We start from the raw sequence: 17,890 nt of genomic DNA on the forward strand, positions 1-17,890 counted from the left end.
AGTTGCCAACCTTAGCCACTTCCATTAAGAAAATTTCCACTCTGAGTAGCAGCAAAAGTAGTGTTTATTTAGAACAAAACAACACAATCAGCAACGTTTCGGTATTTCTACCTTATTCATGCTAAACATACTGAAATGATTCTATTTATACCTTATCACCACTAGGTGGCGCTGCAAGGGCAACTTCCCATTAACCCATTACATACTATTAAATACAATGTATTGCAAACTTACATAGTATTACCTAAACCTACCCTAAATATGTAATAATAAAAAAGTTTCTTATACAAAACTTAAAAATAGTATCTTTACAAATGACATCTCATATACAGATATACATAAGCTCTGACTAGTTGTTGCTTCAAATTTAGGCCTTCCTTATATGCTGGCATAGGTAAACTTTTAAACTCTTAGTTTAAAAGAGTTTAAAAGTTTACCTATACCAGCATATAAGCAAGGCCTAAATTTGAAGCAACAACTAGTCAGAGCTGATGTGGGGTCTAACATTAAGTTAAAACAGAAGTTTATCACTGTTAGAAATGAGGGATGCTATCCTTGCCTTAGTTGTTCGTGTTGCAACAATATGATCAAAGGGCCTGACTTTTTTCATCCAATCACAGGAAAGGAATTTAAAATGAATGGGCACCATACATGTCTAACATCTTATGTGATCTACTTAATTAAATGCCCTTGTGGGCAGAGTTATGTAGGAGAGACGACTAGGGTTATCAAGGATAGGATAATTCAGCATAAAAGTTGTATTAGAACAAATAATTTAAAAGCCCCTGTAGCTCATCATTTTATTGAGAAAGGCCATTCAATAGGGCAGTTGCGGTTTCAAATTATAGAGAAAGTAGCTATGCCACGTAGGTTAGGGGATAGAGAACTTTTATTAAAACAGCGTGAATGTTTTTGGATTTGGAAATTAGGCACAATGGAACAAAAATGGTTTAAACAGAGATCTAGATATGTCTGTATTTTTATAGAATGTTCTTTCTAAATATACCTATATATGAGATGCCATTTGTAAAGATTCTATTTTTAAGTTTTGTATAAGAAACTTTTTTATTATTAAATATTTAGGGTAGGTTTAGGTAATACTATATAAGTTTGTAATACATTGTATTTAATAGCATGTAATGGGTTAATGGGAAGTTGCCCTCGCAGCGCCACCTAGTGGTGAAAAGGTATAAATAGAATAATTTCAGTATGATGTTTAGCATGAATAAGGTAGAAATACCGAAACGTTGCTGATTGCGTTGTGTTGTTCTAAATAAACACTACTTTTGCTGCTACTCAGAGTGGAAATTTTCTTAATGGAAGTGGCCAAGGTTGGCAACTGGACATCCGGACAAGATCCGCATACCAAAACCTGTGAGGCCATGCTGGAGCTACCAGCAACACAAACGATTGTTCCATGATGATTTTGGAAATCACTCTTGGAAGAAGAACTAGAGGCTGAAAAATATAGGCAGGTTGATAACTCCAAGGGAGTGTCAATGCATCCACTGCTTCCCCCTGAGGATCCCTGGACCTGGTCAGGTTCCTGGGAAGTTTCTTGCTTAGATGAGAAGCCATCAGATCTATTTCTGGAAGCCCCCACATCTTAACAATTTGAAAAAACACATCTGGGTAAAGAGACCACTCTCCAGGATGTAAAATCTGGCGACTGAGATAATCCGCTTCCCAATTGTCTATACCTGGAATATGAACCGCAGAAATTAGACAGGAGCTGGAATCCGTCCAACCAGTATCCAGGATACTTCTTTCATAGCTTGAGGACTGTGAGTCCCACCCTGATGATTGACATACGCCACAGTTGTGACATTGTCTGTCTGAAAACAAATAAACGGCTCTCTCTTCAGTAGAGGCCAAAACTGAAGAGCTCTGAGAATCGCACGGAGTTCTAAAATATTGATTGGTAATCTCGCCTCTTGAGATTTCCAAACCCCTTGTGCTGTCAGAGATCGCCAGACAGCTCCCCGACCTGAAAGGCTCACATCTGTTGTGATCACAATCCAGGTTAGACGAACAAAAGAGGCCCCTTGAACTATACGATGGTGATCTAACCACCAAGTCAGAGAGAGTCGAACATTGGGATTGAAGGATATTAATTGTGATATCCATGTATAATCCCTGCACCATTGGCTCAACATGCAAAGCTGAAGAGGTCTCATGTGAAAACGAACAAAGGGGATCGCGTCCGATGCTGCAGTCATGAGACCTAAAACCTCCATGCACAAAGCTACTGGAGGGAATGATTGAGATGGAAGGTTCCGACAGGCTGCAACCAATTTTAAACGTCTCTTCTCTGTTAGAGACAAAGTCATGGATACTGAATCTATCTGGAAACCTAAAAAGGTTACCCTTGTCTGAGGAATCAAAGTACTTTTTGGTAAATTGATCCTCCAACCATGACTTTGAAGAAACAACAAAAGTTGATTCGTATGAGATTCTGCAGAACGTAAAGACCGAGAAAGTACCAAGATATCGTCCAAATAAGGAAACACCGCAATACTCTCTGATTACAGAGAGTAGGGCACCGAGAACCTTTGAAAAGATTCTTGGAGCTGTCGCTCGGCCAGAAGGAAGAGCAACAAATTGGTAATGCTGGTCTAGAAAAGAGAACCTCAGGAACTGATAGTGATCCGGATGAATCGGAATATGAAGATATGCATCCTGTAAGTCTATTGTGGACATATAATGCTCTTGCTGAACAAAAGGCAGAATAGTCCTTATAGTCACCATTTTGAACGTTGGTATTCTTACATAACGATTCAAAATTTTTAGATCCAGAACTAATCTGAATGAATTCTCTTTCTTTTGGACAATGAACAGATTTGAGTAAAACCCCAGACCCTGTTCCTGAAAAGGAACCGGCACAATTACCCCAGATAACTCTACGTCTGAAACACACTTCAGGAAAGCCTGAGCTTTCTCTGGATTCCCTGGAATGCGTGAGAGAAAGAAACTTCTCACAGGCGGTCTTACTCTGAAACCAATTTTGTACCCCTGAGAGAAAATATTCTGGATCCAATGATTTTGGACTGAATTGATCCAAACATCCTTGAAAATTGTTTGTCTGCCCCCTACCAGTTGAGCTGGAATGAGGGCCGCACCTTCATGCGGACTTGGGGGCTGGTTTAGATCTCTTAAATGGCTTGGATTTATTCCAGACTGAGGAAGGCTTCCAATTGGAAACAGATTCCTTAGGGGAAGGATTAGGTTTCTGTTCCTTATTTTGTCGAAAGGAACGAAAACGGTTAGAAGCTTTAAATTTACCCTTAGATTTTTTATCCTGAGGCAAAAAAGCTCCCTTCCCCCCAGTGACAGTTGAAATAATAGAATCCAACTGAGAACCAAATAATTTATTACCTTGGAAAGAAAGAGATAGCAACGTCGATTTAGAAGTATATCAGCATTCCAAGATTTAAGCCATAAAGCTCTTCTAGCTAAAATAGCTAAATACATATATCTAACATCAATTCTGATGATATCAAAAATGGCATCACAAATAAAATTATTAGCATGTTGAATCAACTTAACAATGCTATACACATTATGATCTGGAACTTGTTGCGTTAAGGTCTCCAACCAAAAAGTTGAAGCAGCTGCAACATCAGCCAAAGAAATAGCAGGCCTAAGAAGATGACCTGAACATAAATAAGCCTTTCTTAGATAAGATTCAAGCATCCTATCTAAAGGATATTTAAAAGAAGTACTATCTTCCGTAGGAATAGTAGTACACTTAGCAAGAGTAGAGATGGCCCCATCAACTTTAGGGATATTTTCCCAAAACTCCAATCTATCAGAAGGCAAAGGATACAGTTTTTTAAACCTTGAAGGAGGAGTAAAAGAAGTACCCAATCTATTCCGTTCCCTAGAAATCACATCTGAAATAGCATCAGGAACTGGAAAAACCTCGAATAACTACATGAGGTTTAAAAAACGAATGTAAACGTATACTAGTTTTAATATCAAGAGGACTAGTCTCCTCTATATCTAATGCTATCAACAGCTCTTTTAATAAGGAACGGATATACTCCATTTTAAATAAATATGAAGATTTGTCAGTGTCAATATCTGAGGCAGAATCTTCTGAACCAGGCAGATCCTCATCAGAGATAGATAAATCAAAATGTTGTCAGTCATTTGAAAATTCATCAATTTTATGAGAAGTTTTAAAAGACCTTTTACGTTTATTAGAAGGCGGCATGGCAGACAAAGCCTTCTGAATGGAATCAGAAACAAATTCTCTCAAATTAACAGGAATATCCTGAACATTAAATGTTGATGGACCAGCAACAGGTAATGAACTACTATTGATAGAAATTTTCTCTGCATGTAAACGTTTGTCATGACAACTATTACAAATTACAACCGGAGGAACAGTTACTACAAGTTTACAACAAATGCACTTAGCTTTGGTAGAACCGACATCAGGCAGCAGGATTCCAGTAGTAGATTCTGAAACAAGATCAGATTGAGACATCTTGCAATATGTAAGAAAAAAAACAACGTATAAAGCAAAATTATCAATTTCCTTATATGACAGTTTCAGGAATGGGAAAGAAATGCAAAAATAGGTCTCTGGCAACCAGAAGCAAAAATAAAAGAAATGTCAAAAAGTTTGGCGCCCACAACTGGCAAAATATTTTTGGCGCCAAAAACGTCTGCAACAAACACGAGCGTCATAGATGGCGCAACCTCGTAAACGAACTCGGCGACAACTACGATGCCGAAAATGACGAATTTGCGTCAACAAACTTAATTCTCGCGCCAAAAAAGTCTCGTGCCAAGAATGACGCAATAGATGATAGCATTTTGCGCACTCGCGAGCCTAATACAGGCCGTAATTTTGAAAAAAAAAAGTGTCAATTTTGTAAACTTCAGGTAAGAAAAACAGAATTTATGCTTACCTGATAATTTCTCTCTCTTGTGATGTATCGAGTCCACGGATTCATCCATACTTGTGTGATATTCTCCTTCCTAAAAGGAAGTGGCAAAGAGAGCACCCACAGCAGAGCTGTCTATATAGCTCCTCCCTTAGCTCCACCCCCCCAGTCATTCGACCGAAGGCTAAAAAGAAAAAGGAGAAACTATAGGGTGCAGAGGTGACTGAAGTTTTTAAAATAAAAATATACTACCCGTCTTAAACAGACAGGGTGGGCTGTGGACTCGATACATCACAAGAAAAAGAAATTTATCAGGTAAGCATAAATTCTGTTTTCTCTTGTAAGATGTATCGAGTCCACGGATTTATCCATACTTGTGGGATACCAATACCAAAGCTTTAGGACACGGATGAAGGGTGGGACAAGACAGGTACCTTAAACGGAAGGCACCACTGCTTGTAGGACCTTTCTCCCAAAAATAGCCTCAGAAGAAGCAAAAGTATCGAATTTGTAAATTTTGGAAAAAGTATGAAGCGAAGACCAAGTCGCCGCCTTACAAATCTGTTCAACAGAAGCCTCATTTTTAAAAGCCCATGTGGAAGCCACTGCTCTAGTAGAAGGAGCAGTAATTCTTTCAGGAGGCTGCTGGCCAGCAGTCTCATAGGCCAAATGGATGATGCTTTTCAGCCAAAAAGAAAGAGAGGTAGCCGTAGCCTTTTGACCTCTCTGCTTACAATGAAGATGTTTGACGGAAATCTTAAGTTGCTTGTAAGTAGAACTTTAAAGCCCGAACCACATCAAGATTGTGCAACAGACCTTCCTTCTTTGATGAAGGATTAGGACACAGTGAAGGAACAACAATTTCCTGATTGATATTCCTATTAGAAACAACCTTAGGGAGGAATCCAGGTTTGGAATGCAAAACCACCTTATCTGCATGGAAAACAAGGTAAGGTGAGTCACACTGTAAAGCAGATAACTCTCAAACTCTTCGAGACGAAGAGATAGCTACTAAAAACAAAACTGTCCAAGATAGAAGCTTAATATCTATGGAATGCAAAGGTTCAAACGGAACCCCTTGAAGAACTTTAAGAACTAAGTTTAGGCTCCATGGCGGAGCAACAGGTTTAAATACAGGCTTGATCCTGACTAAGGCCTGACTAAATGCTTGAACGTCTGGGACATCTGCCCAACGTTTATGTAAAAGAATAGACAAAGCAGATATCTGTCCTTTTAAGGAACTAGCTTATAATCCCTTCTCCAATCCTTCTTGGAGAAAAGACAATATTCTAGGAATCCTAATCTTACTCCATGAGTAACCCTTGGATTCACACCAATAGATATTTGCGCCAAATCTTATGATAGATTTTCCTGGTGACAGGCTTTCTAGCTTGAATCAGGGTATCAATGACCGACTCAGAGAAACCACACTTTGATAGAATCAGGCGTTCAATCTCCAAGCAGTCAGACGCAGAGAAATTAGATTTGGATGCTTGAATGGACCTTGGATAAGAAGGTCCTGCCTCATTAGCAGAGTCCACAGTGGAACAGATGACATGTCCACTAGGTCTGCATACCAAGTCCTGCATGGCCACGCAGGTGCTATCAGAATCACCGAAGCTCTCTCCTGCTTGATTCTGGCAACCAGACGTGGGAGGAGAGGAAAAGGTGGAAATACATAGGCCAGATTGAAAGACCAGGGCACTGCTAGAGCATCTATCAGTACCGCCTGGGGATCTCTTGACCTGGACCCGTAATGAGAAAGTTTGGCGTTCTGACTGGACGCCATCAGATCCAATTCTGGTGTGCCCCATAGCCGAGTCAGCTGGGCAAATACCTCCGGATGGAGCTCTCACTCCCCCGGATGAAAAAGTCCGACGACTTAGGAAATCCGCCTCCCAGTTCTCTACCCCTGGGATATGGATTGCCGAGAGATGGCAAGAGTGATCCTCCACCCATCGGATTATTTTGGTTATCTCAATCATCGCTAGAGAACTCCGTGTTCCTCCTTGATGATTGATATATGCTACAGTTGTGATGTTGTCCGACTGAAATCTGATGAATTTGGCCGCAACTAGCTGAGGCCACGCCTGAAGCGCATTGAATATCGCTCTCAGTTCTAAATTGTTTATCAGGAGGATTGTTTACGCCCGAAACCATAAGCCATGTGCTTTCAGGGAGTTCCAGACTGCACCCCAGCCTAGCAGGCTGGCATCTGTCATTACGATGAGCCACTCTGGCCTGCGGAAACACATTCCCTGAGACAGGTGGTCCTGAGACAACCACCAGAGAAGAGAATCTCTGGTCTCCTGGTCCAGATGCAGTTGAGGAGATAAATCTGCATAATCCCCATTCCACTGTTTGAGCATGTATAGTTGCAGTGGTCTGAGGTGTAGGTGGGCAAAAGGAACTATGTCCATTGCCGCTACCATGAGTCCGATTACCTCCATACACTGAGCCACTGATGGCCGAGGAACGGAATGAAGAGCTCGGCAAGTGGTTAAGAGTTTTGACTTTCTGACCTCCGTCAGAAATATTTTCATTTCTACCGAGTCTATCAGAGTCCCTAGGAAGGAAACTCTTGTGAGAGGGAAGAGAGAACTCATTTCTATGTTCACCTTCCACCCGTGAGATCTCAGAAAAGCCAACACGATGTCCGTGTGAGACTTGGCTAGCTGTAAAGTCAACGCCTGAATTAAGATAAGGCGCCACTGCTATGCCCCGTGGTCTTAGAACCGCCAAAAGGGACCCTAGCACCTTTGTGAAAATTCTGGGAGCCGTGGCCAACACGAAGGGAAGTGCCACGAACTGATAATGCCTGTCCAGAAAGGCAAATCTGAGGAATTGATGATTATCTCTGTGAATAGGGATGTGCAGATCCGCATCCTTTAAGTCCACGGTAGTCATATATTGACCCTCCTGGATCAACGGTAGAATAGTCCGAATAGTCTCCATCTTGAATGATGGTACTCTGAGGAATTTGTTTAGAATTTTGAGATCCAAGATTGGTCTGAAAGTTCCCTCTTTTTTGGGAACCACAAACAGGTTTGAGTAAAACCCTAGCCCTTGTTCAGCTTTTGGAACTAGGCGGATCACTCCCATGGTATGTAGGTCTTCTACACAGCGTAAGAACGCCTCTCTCTTTGTCTGGTTTCCAGACAATTGAGAAATGTGAAATCTCCCCCGTGGAAGGGAGTCTTTGAATTCCAGAAGATATCCCTGGGACACAATTTCTAAAGCCCAGGAATCGTGAACATCTCTTGCCCAAGCCTGAGTGAAGAGAGAGAGTCTGTCCCCCTACTAGATCCGGTCCCGGATCAGGGGCTACCCCTTCATGCTGTCTTGGAGGCAGCTGCAGGCTTCTTGGCCTGTTTACCCTTGTTCCAAGCCTGGTTAGGTCTCCAGACTGATTTGGATTGGGCAAAATTCCCCTCTTGCTTTGCAGCAGGGGAAGCTGAAGCGGGACCACCATTAAAGTTCCAAAAAAAACAAAAATTATTTTGTTTGGTCCTCATTTTATTTGTTTTATCCTGAGGGAGGGCATGACCTTTCCCTCCAGTGATGTTTGAAATAATCTCTTTCAGTTCAGGCCCAAATAAGGTCTTTCCCATGTCTTGTAAAGTAAATGAATTTCACGCACTAGAGGTACTTGGCGCTACTTGTGCGGGTGTTACTGGTTGTGACACTTGGGGAGAGCTAGATGGCAAACCCTCATTTCCTTCTGTCTGAGAATCATCTATTGCTATATTTTTAAGTGCTAAAATATGCTCTTTATAATTTATAGACATATCAGTGCAAGTGGGACACATTCAATGGCTTCTAAACACATTGAACAAGGATTTTCCTTGATGTCAGACATGTTAAACAGGCTAGTAATGAAACAAGCAAGCTTGGAAAACACTTTAATCAAAGCAAATAATACTTAGAAAAAAAACGGTACTGTGCCTCTAAGAGAAAAAAAGATGCACAAACTCTGCAAAACAGTGTAAAAAAGCAGTAAACTTTACGAAATTTTTACAGTAGCATCATAAAGCCTTAGTAAGATTGCACAGCTAGACAAATAAACGATAAACCCCTTAATGTAAAAACCGGATGGACAAAACGTCAAAAACCGGTAAACAAACGTTGAGCACCTTCCCACAGCTCTGCTGTGGCGTCTACCTGCCCTTTAGGAAAGATTTGTGGGGGGGAAAACTTCTTTTAATCCCTCAAACACAGCAGGACCCTCTGGAGAAGCAGCTGGATGTCTCTGAGTAAAAGAAACTGCGCAACTGAGGCGCGAAAATAGGCCCCTCCCACCTCACTCGATGTTATGGGGCCTAAAAAAAACACACCAGAGTGTTTCTAAACTAGCCATGTGGGTTAATGACCTTTAAAATAAGCCACGATGACCCCCTTAAAGTCCCTCAAAAAACGTTATGTTTGCAATAAAAAAAACGTTTTTTCCTAACAGTGTCACTAGTAACCAATGAGCCCTTTATGCAAGCTGGGATTCCTACTAAGTGTTTGAATACAGCTTACCCTTCCCTCATAGAGATATTGCCAGCCTTTTCTAGAATTATCAGTCTGTCTAGAAAAAAATAGACTGAACATACCTCAATGAAGCTAAGATAATCATCCTCCTTGCAGAAATCTTCATCCCTTTTCTGCCAGAGAGTGAATAGTACACACCGGTACCATTTGAAATAACAAACTTTTGTTTGAGAAAATAAAAACTAACATTTTTGTCACCACACTCACTTTACCCTTCCTAGCAGTTAAGCAGGCAAAAAGAATGACTGGGGGGGTGGAGCTAAGGGAGGAGCTATATAGACAGCTCTGCTGTGTGTGCTCTCTTTGCCACTTCCTGTTAGGAAGGAGAATATCCCACAAGTATGGATGAATCCGTGGACTCGATACATCTTACAAGAGAAAAAAACTTGGGTTTTTTTTTTGTTTTTGTTTTTAAAAACATTCCCCAGATATGAAACTGACAGTCTGCAAAAAGGAAATATACTGATAAACCTGAATCATGGCAAATATAAGTATAAACATATATTTAGAACTTTAAATATAAAGTGCCACACCATAGCTGAGAGTGTCTTAAATAAAAGAAACATACTTACCAAAAGACACTCAGCTACATAAAGCAGATAGCCAAACCAGTACTGAAACGAGAATCAGCAGAGTTAATGGTATATAAGAGTATATCGTCGATCTGAAAAGGGAGGTAGGAGATGAATATCTACGACCGATAACAGAGAACCTATGAAATAGATCCCCATTAGGATGACCATTGAATTCAATAGGTAATACTCCCTTCAAATCCCTCTGACAGGAACCGGGCTCCACAAAAGCTGAAAAGCGCATATCAACGTAGAAATCTAGCACAAACTTACTTCACCACCTCCATAGGAGGCAAAGTTTGTAAAAACTGAATTGTGGGTGTGGTGAGGGGTGTATTTATAGGCATTTTGAGGTTTGGGAAACTTTGCCCCTCCTGGTAGGATTGTATATCCCATACGTCACTAGCTCATGGACTCTTGCGAATTACATGAAAGAAATACCTTGTATACTCATATCTGTGCAAGACTGTAAACTTTTTGTTGTAAACTATAAAAACCTCCATAAAAGATCATTTAATTAAAAATATAGCATTAAAGTGATGTTAGTCTTAAAATTTTATGTTCTAATAAAATTGAGAAATACATTTTTCAAATATATAGTGTCTTTTAATGTTTAAATATGACGAGTGCAAAGGACTAAAATAGTTTTAGGACAGTGTTGTCAAATATTTTAACAATAAAGAGTTTAGGTAAGGTACTCACTTTTCAGTACGACTATGCTGGTTAAGTCCATGAGTAACCGAGTCATCACTTCTCAAAGAGGCCCCAGAAACTGTTTCAGCCAACCCTTGTCTCCTCTGATGCTCAGCCATCAAGTTTTCTAATTGCTTTCTTCTTTGCCTTAAATCTTCCCGTAAAATTTTGTGTCTTCGAATCTCAGACCAAACCTTTACAAAAGTTTAATTTATTTTCATTTTTTTTGCATGAAACAGTGTGTAATAAATATAACAATGTTAGAAACATGTTTGCTATATTTAGACTAAGCCATTTAAGTAAAATAAATACATTATACATTTAATTTTTTTTCTTAAACTACATATAGCTTACAAGAGACAAATAAAATATACACTATCTTGCCAAGAGTATGTAGATACCCCTATACATTTTTGAGTTCAGGTTTCAGCCACACCTATTGCTAGCAAATTCATAAAACACAGCACATAGCCATGAAACATCCATAGACCAACATAGGCAATACAATGGTTCATACTGAGGTGCTCAGTGACTTCAAAAGTGGCACTGTCATAGGATGCCACAAGTCAGTTTGTGAAACTTCTGCCCTGGTCAACTGTAATTGATATTATTGTGAAGAGAGGCTGAAGCGCGTAGCATGTCAGTTACTTCATTCAACACAGATTTCCAAACTGCTTCTGGAAGCAAGAAATGTTCTTTGAGCGCTTCATCAAATGGGTTTCCATGGCTGTACACAAACCTCAAATCAACATATGCAATGCCAAGCATCTTTTGGAATGGTGTAAAGCACTACGCCACTGGAAAAACTAAATATATGCTTAACTGATACATTTATTTCTTTCTTGACACGATGAGTCCACAGATCATCTAATTACTATTGGGAATATCACTCCTGCCCAGCAGGAGGTGGCAAAGGGCACCACAGCAAAGCTGTTAAATATCCCCTCCCTTCCCTCCAACCCCAGTCATTTGACCGAAGCAAAGGAGAGAAAGGAAGCAACAAGGTGCAGAGGTGTCTGAAGTTTATAGCCTTAAAAAACAGGGCGGGCCGTGGACTCATTGTATCAAGAAATAAATTAATTTATCAGGTAAGCATAAATTTTGTTTTCTTTCTAATGACACAATGAGTCCACGGATCATTGGAAATCAATACCCAAGCTAGAGGAAACTGATGATACGGGAGGGACAAGACAGGGAACCTAAACGGAAGGCACCACTGCTTGAAGAACCTTTCTCCCAAAAGAGGCCTCAGCCGAGGCAAGTGTGTCAAATTTATAGAATTTTGAAAAAGTGTGAAGAGAGGACCAAGTTGCAGCCTTGCAAATCTGTTCCACAGAAGCTTAATTTTTGAATGCCCAGGAAGAGGAAACAGCCCTCGTACAATGAGCCATAACTCTCTCAGGAGGCTGCTGTCCAGCAGTTTCATAGGCAAACCGAATGATACTCTGCAGCCACAAAGAAAGAAGTAGCCGTAGCTTTCTGCCCCTTACGTTTCACAGAGAATACCACAAACAGAGCAGAAGACTGATGAAAATCCTTAGTCAGCTGTAAATAGAATTTAAATGCACGCACAACGTCCAGATTGAGCAGAAGTCATTCCTTCTGAGAAGAAAGATTAGGACACATGGAAGGAACAATCTCCTGATTAATGTTCCTATCAGAAACAACCTTAGGGAGAAATCCTAACTTGGTCCGCAAAACTGCCTTATCCGAATGAAAATTAAGGTAAGGAGACTCATACTGTAGTGCCGAGAGCTCTGACACTCTACGAGCAGATGAAATAGCAATAAGAAACAAAACTTTCCAAGATAACTTAATATCTAAGGAATGCATAGGCTCAAACGGAGCCTCTTGAAGAAACTTAAGAACTAAATTAAGACTCCAGGGAGAGGATCTGGCTTGAATACAGGCTTGATCCTGACCAAGGCCTGACAAAATGATTGCACGTCTATAACAGTATAGACAAGGCCGAAATTTGACCCCTTAGAGAACTTGCCGATAAACCCTTCTCCAGACTTGGAGAAAGGACAGAATTCTAAGAATCCTAACTATACTCCAAGAGTAGCCCTTGGATTCACACCAATACAGATATTTACGCCATATCTTATGGTACATTTTCCTAGTTACAGGTTTACGAGCCTGAATCATGGTCTCAATGACCGACTCCGAAAATCCACGCTTGGATAAAATTAAGTGTTCAATCTCCAAGCAGTCAACTTCAGTGAAACTAGATTTGGATGAAGGAAGGGTCCTTGAAGTAGAAGGTCCTTCCTCAATGGAAGTCTCCAAGGTGGAAGAGCTGACATGTCTACCATGTCTGCATACCAAATCCTGCAAGGCCACACCGGTGCAATGAGAATCAGACGCCCTCTCCTGCTTGATTCGAGCAATGACCCGAGGTAGAAGAGCGAACGGAAGAAATAAGTATGCAAGACTGAAATTCCAAGGTACCGCCAAGGCGTCTATCAGTACAGCCTGAGGGTCCCTTGACCTCAACCCGTACCTCAGAAGCTTGGCATTCTGCCGAGATGCCATGATATCCAATTCCGGCTGACCCCATTTGAGAATCACGCTGGAAAATACTTCCGGATGGAGTTCCCACTCCCCAGGATGAAAGGTCTGCCTGCTCAAGAAGTCCGTCTCCCATTTGTCCACTCCTGGGTGGGATGTGGATCGCCAACAGACAGCAATTGTGGGTCTCCGCCCACTGAATTATCTTGGCAACTTCCGTCATGGCCAAGGAACTTCTTGTTCCTCCCTGATGGTTGATGTAAGCCACTGAAGTTATGTTTTCCGACTGGAACCTGATGAACCGGGCTAAGTCTAACTGAGGTCAGGCCAGAAGAGCATTGGAGATTGCTCTCAGCTCCAGAATGTTTATGGATAGAACATATTCCGACCGAGTCCATGTTCCCAGAGCCCCAGACTGCTCCCCAACTCAGAAGGCTGGCGTTTGTTGTCACAATTACCCAAGAGGGTCTGCGAAAGCAGGTTCCCTGGGAGAGATGATCCTGAGACAACCACCAAAGAAGAGAATACCTTGTCTCCTGCTCCAGCTGTAATCGTGGAGACAGGTCCGCATAGTCTCCATTCCACTGCCTGAGCATGCTTAAATGCAAAGGTCTGAGGTGGAAATGGGCGAACGGGATGATGTCCATTGCCGTTATCATCAGATCATTACCTCTATGCACTTAGCCACTGATGGCCGAGGAGAGGACTGAAGCGCTAAACAAGAATCGAAAATCTTTGAAAAATCTTCATTGATAAGTAATCTATTATGGTTCCCAAGAAAATTACTCTTGTATTTGGAACTAGGGAGCTCTTTTCCAAATTCACCTTCCATCCGCGAGATTGCAGGAAAGATAACATTTCCGTGTAGGATCTTGCTTGTTGAAAGGATGGCACTTGAACCAGAATGTCGTCTAGATAAGGCGCCACTGCAATGCCCCGCAATCGGAGCCCCGCCAACAGGGATCCCAGAACCTTTGAGAAAATTCTGGGAGCTGTGGCAAGGCCGAATGGAAGAGCCACGTACTGGAAGTGTTTGTCTAGAAATGCAAACCTTAGTAACTTGTGATGGTCCCTGTGTATGGGAACATACAGGTACGCGTCCTTTAAATCCACCATTGTCATAAATTAACCCTCTTGGACCAAAGGAAGAATGGAACGAATAGTTTCCATCTTGAAGGACGGCACTCTGAGGAATTTGTTTAGATTCTTGAGATCTAAAATTGGTCTGAAGGTTCCATCCTTTTTGGGAACTACGAACAGATTGAAATAGAACCCCAGACCCCGTTCCTGTATTGGAACAGGAACTATCACTCCCAGGTCGGAGAGGTACCGAACACAGTGCAAGAACGCCTCTCTTTTTGTCTGGTCTACAGATAATCTTGAAAACAGAAAACTACCACTGGGAGGAAAGGTCTTGAACTCTAGTTTGTATCCTTGGGACACGATGTCCACCGCTCAGGGATCCTGAACATCTCGAACCCAAGCCTGAGCGAAGAATGAAAGACTGCCCCCTACAAGATCTGGTCCCGGATCAGAGGCAGACCCTTCATGTTGATTTTGATTCAATAGCAGGCTTTTTCAATTGTTTTCCCTTGTTCCTAGACTGATTGGGCCTCCAGGAAGGCTTGGACTGCCCCTGCTTGGTGGAGGAAGTGGAAGGATTTCCCTTGAAATTTCGAAAGGAACAAAAATTACTCTGACGTTCCTTTTGTTTATTTCTCTTATCCTGAAGGAGGAAATGTCCCTTTCCTCGCGTAATGTCAGAAAATATTTTCGTCAAACCCGGCCCAAACAAAGTCTTTCCTTTGTAAGGAATTGCATCAGTAATAAAGGAATTAGCCAACTTAAGGGCTTTTATCCTATCCTGGATCTCATCAAGGGGAGTGTCTGCCCTAATAACATGAGACAACGCATCAAACCAATATGCCGCCGCACTAGTGACGGTAGCAATGCACACAGCAGGTTGCCATTGTAAACCTTGGTGTACATACATCTTCTTGAGGAAAAACTTCCACCATGGAAGGTACATCAAAATATTTATTTAGCTTACTGGATTTTTTTAGACCGTGGAGTCGCGGTCGTCCAGTGTAGCTAAAACCTCCTTGAGTAACAGACGGCGGTGTTCTAGCTTAAACCTGAAGGATACAACTTCAGTATCAGCAGGAGGAATTATACTGTCTGAGATTTCACCCTCCAATGCTACTGAAGTATCCTCAGGCTTCTGGGAGGGGGCATTTGAAATAGCAACAACTGTGTCAGTAACCTCACACACTGATTGTTTACTTTTCCTCTTGCGTTTTCCCTGCACATGGGAAAAGCAGACAACGCATCAGAAACAGCAGAGGACATGAGGTAAGTGATGTCTTGCAAAGTAACTCCAGGTGGAGTAGTGGAGGAAGCGCAGGGCACTGGCTGTATGGACGCTAAGTTTTGGGACACTTGAGGAGAAAGCTGCGGCATATATTGAACATTATTATTACTGAGAAGAGGGATAGAGAAAGTGAGGCATATAGGGCACACTTGGCGGGGCAAAAAACAATGCTATATTGATTGTGTGGTGTGTCGTTTGTTTATTAAAACTTAACTTTTATATCAATAACCATTTAAAAAAAGAGAGTGGAAAATTCCACTGGTGAATATAAGAACAGACAAACAATCTTAAAATTGTGTCCGAGTGGTACTCGGTACACAAAAGGCTCCTCTCAAATGTGATACAGTGATCAGTTTGTATCACACTGTCCTATTGAAATAAAGTGAATACAATATCTTTAGCTATATGTTAATACTTGAAAGTATGAGTACCGTTTCCATCAGTTATATTTGTGGTGATATGCCATGTAAGTGTTTTGCATTTAACTTGGCTCGTTGCAAATATCATACAAAATAAATTCTCCGACCTCTAGTGGGGTTATGTGGACGTTTGAGTGTTTACCACATTGTAAAAAGGTCTTTATTAATGATGGCACACAGATTGATTATATTCTGATATGTATAGAGAGAACTTATAATAAACAACTATGCGTCAGGATGTTTATGCTATTAACATCAGTTCAATAGTCTGAACAATTTTTGCTGCCAAGTTTGACAGTTTAGCGATGTCTGGCGTATATTGTTTAATATTGATTTACCCCAGTTAATCATGCATTAGATTTGTGCTGTTTGCATTGCTTTAACATGGTGAATACAAATACTCCAGGTGAGCGTAGGATTCTGAGATAGTCCAGAATCTCATAACACTGTGCAGGCTCATATAGCGTGATAACCCATTAAAAAGTAAACATTATATTGTACGGCTTTTGATGGCCTATTTCAATTAAACTAGGGCTATACTATTGCTGCAGTAAGCAGGAACTGGTAATATTAACTATAAAGATTATTGTCAGAAAATAATTGTACTCAGAAAATCGTCTGTCTATAGGGACGGCTTGTACTTGAGCATATCGCTCCAACAATTAAAGCATATTTCGATACCATTAAAGCCTATATTCGCTAAGTCAGACTAAGTTTTTAACTATGAAAAGTTTAAGCTAAAGGTGCCTAAAAGAGGCCAACAATTAATCTAATTTCAACGGACTGTATGAGAGGAGCAGTGCAAACGCCTGACGCGCGTTTCGCAACTGCTTTTTCTGAGTACAATTATTTTCTGACAATAATCTTTGAAGAATCTTTTCAAACACCTAACTTTACCACTATCTTGATCTAACGTAGGCAAAGAGAATGACTGGGGTTGGAGGGAAGGGAGGTGATATTTAACAGCTTTACTGTGGTGCTCTTTGCCGCCTCCTGCTGGGCAGGAGTGATATTCCCAATAGTAATTAGATGATCCGTGGATTCATTGTGTCATTAGAAAGAAAAGTGTTCTCTGGAGTGATGAATCAAGCCTCACTATCCGATGCAAGAATCTGGGTGTTGCAGATGGCAGGATACTACCTAGCAGAATGCATAGTGCCTACTGTAAACTTTGTTAGAGGAAAAGATAATGGTCTGGGGCTTTTTTCCCCAAAAAGTTTGGGCTAGGCCCGCCCCTTAGTTCCAGTGAAGGGCTCTCTTAATGCTACATGATACAAAGATATTTTAGACAATTGGGTGATTCCAACTTTGTGGCAACAGTTTGGGGGAATATTCTTTCCTATTCCAGCATGATTGTGCCACCGTGCACAAGGTTTGGCTCATGAAGACCTGGTTTGATGTGTTTGGTGTGGAGAAACTAAAGTGGCCCTGACCTAAACCTCATTGAACACCTTTGAGTTGAATAAGAACACCAATTGCAAGCCAGACCTTATTATCTAACACCAGTGCCTGCCTCACAAAACAAACACACTCCAAAGTCTTCAGTAAAGCCACATAAGATTTGCAGCTGGTATAGCTCCCTATTAATTGATCATAGTTTTGGAATGAGATGTCCAACAAGCTAATATAGGTGTGATGGTTGGGTGTCCTCATACTTTTAGCAATATAGTGTATATTCATTTTAAATTCTTTAATGTTGATTACAATGGTAAGAAGTAAAAAAAAAAAAAAAAAAAAAAAACTGAAATAAGCTAAACAGGCACAAACAACTAACCACTGAAATATTTCAAAGTAGAAAAAAAAAGTTATTATTTACCTAGGAATAACGTTCAAATGTATATTAGTTGTTTATATATTGAATGAGTGTAAAGTTCTGAGGTAGTGTGACCGGTGGCA

The 17,890-nt window shown here is 41.0% G+C and overlaps 1 protein-coding gene across 1 annotated transcript in view; it reads right to left on the reverse strand.

Annotated features, from left to right (window-relative positions):
• The window catches only part of PCM1 (pericentriolar material 1), a 1,063,655-nt gene that overhangs the window by 611,695 nt on the left and 434,070 nt on the right, over positions 1–17,890 (reverse strand). The window contains exon 13 of the mRNA XM_053700258.1: positions 10,703–10,887. Coding sequence (XP_053556233.1) covers positions 10,703–10,887 — 185 coding nt within the window. The remainder of the gene's footprint in view (positions 1–10,702; positions 10,888–17,890) is intronic.

Source organism: Bombina bombina, chromosome 2 (genome assembly GCF_027579735.1).
Source record: "Bombina bombina isolate aBomBom1 chromosome 2, aBomBom1.pri, whole genome shotgun sequence".
Lineage (NCBI taxonomy): Eukaryota > Metazoa > Chordata > Amphibia > Anura > Bombinatoridae > Bombina > Bombina bombina.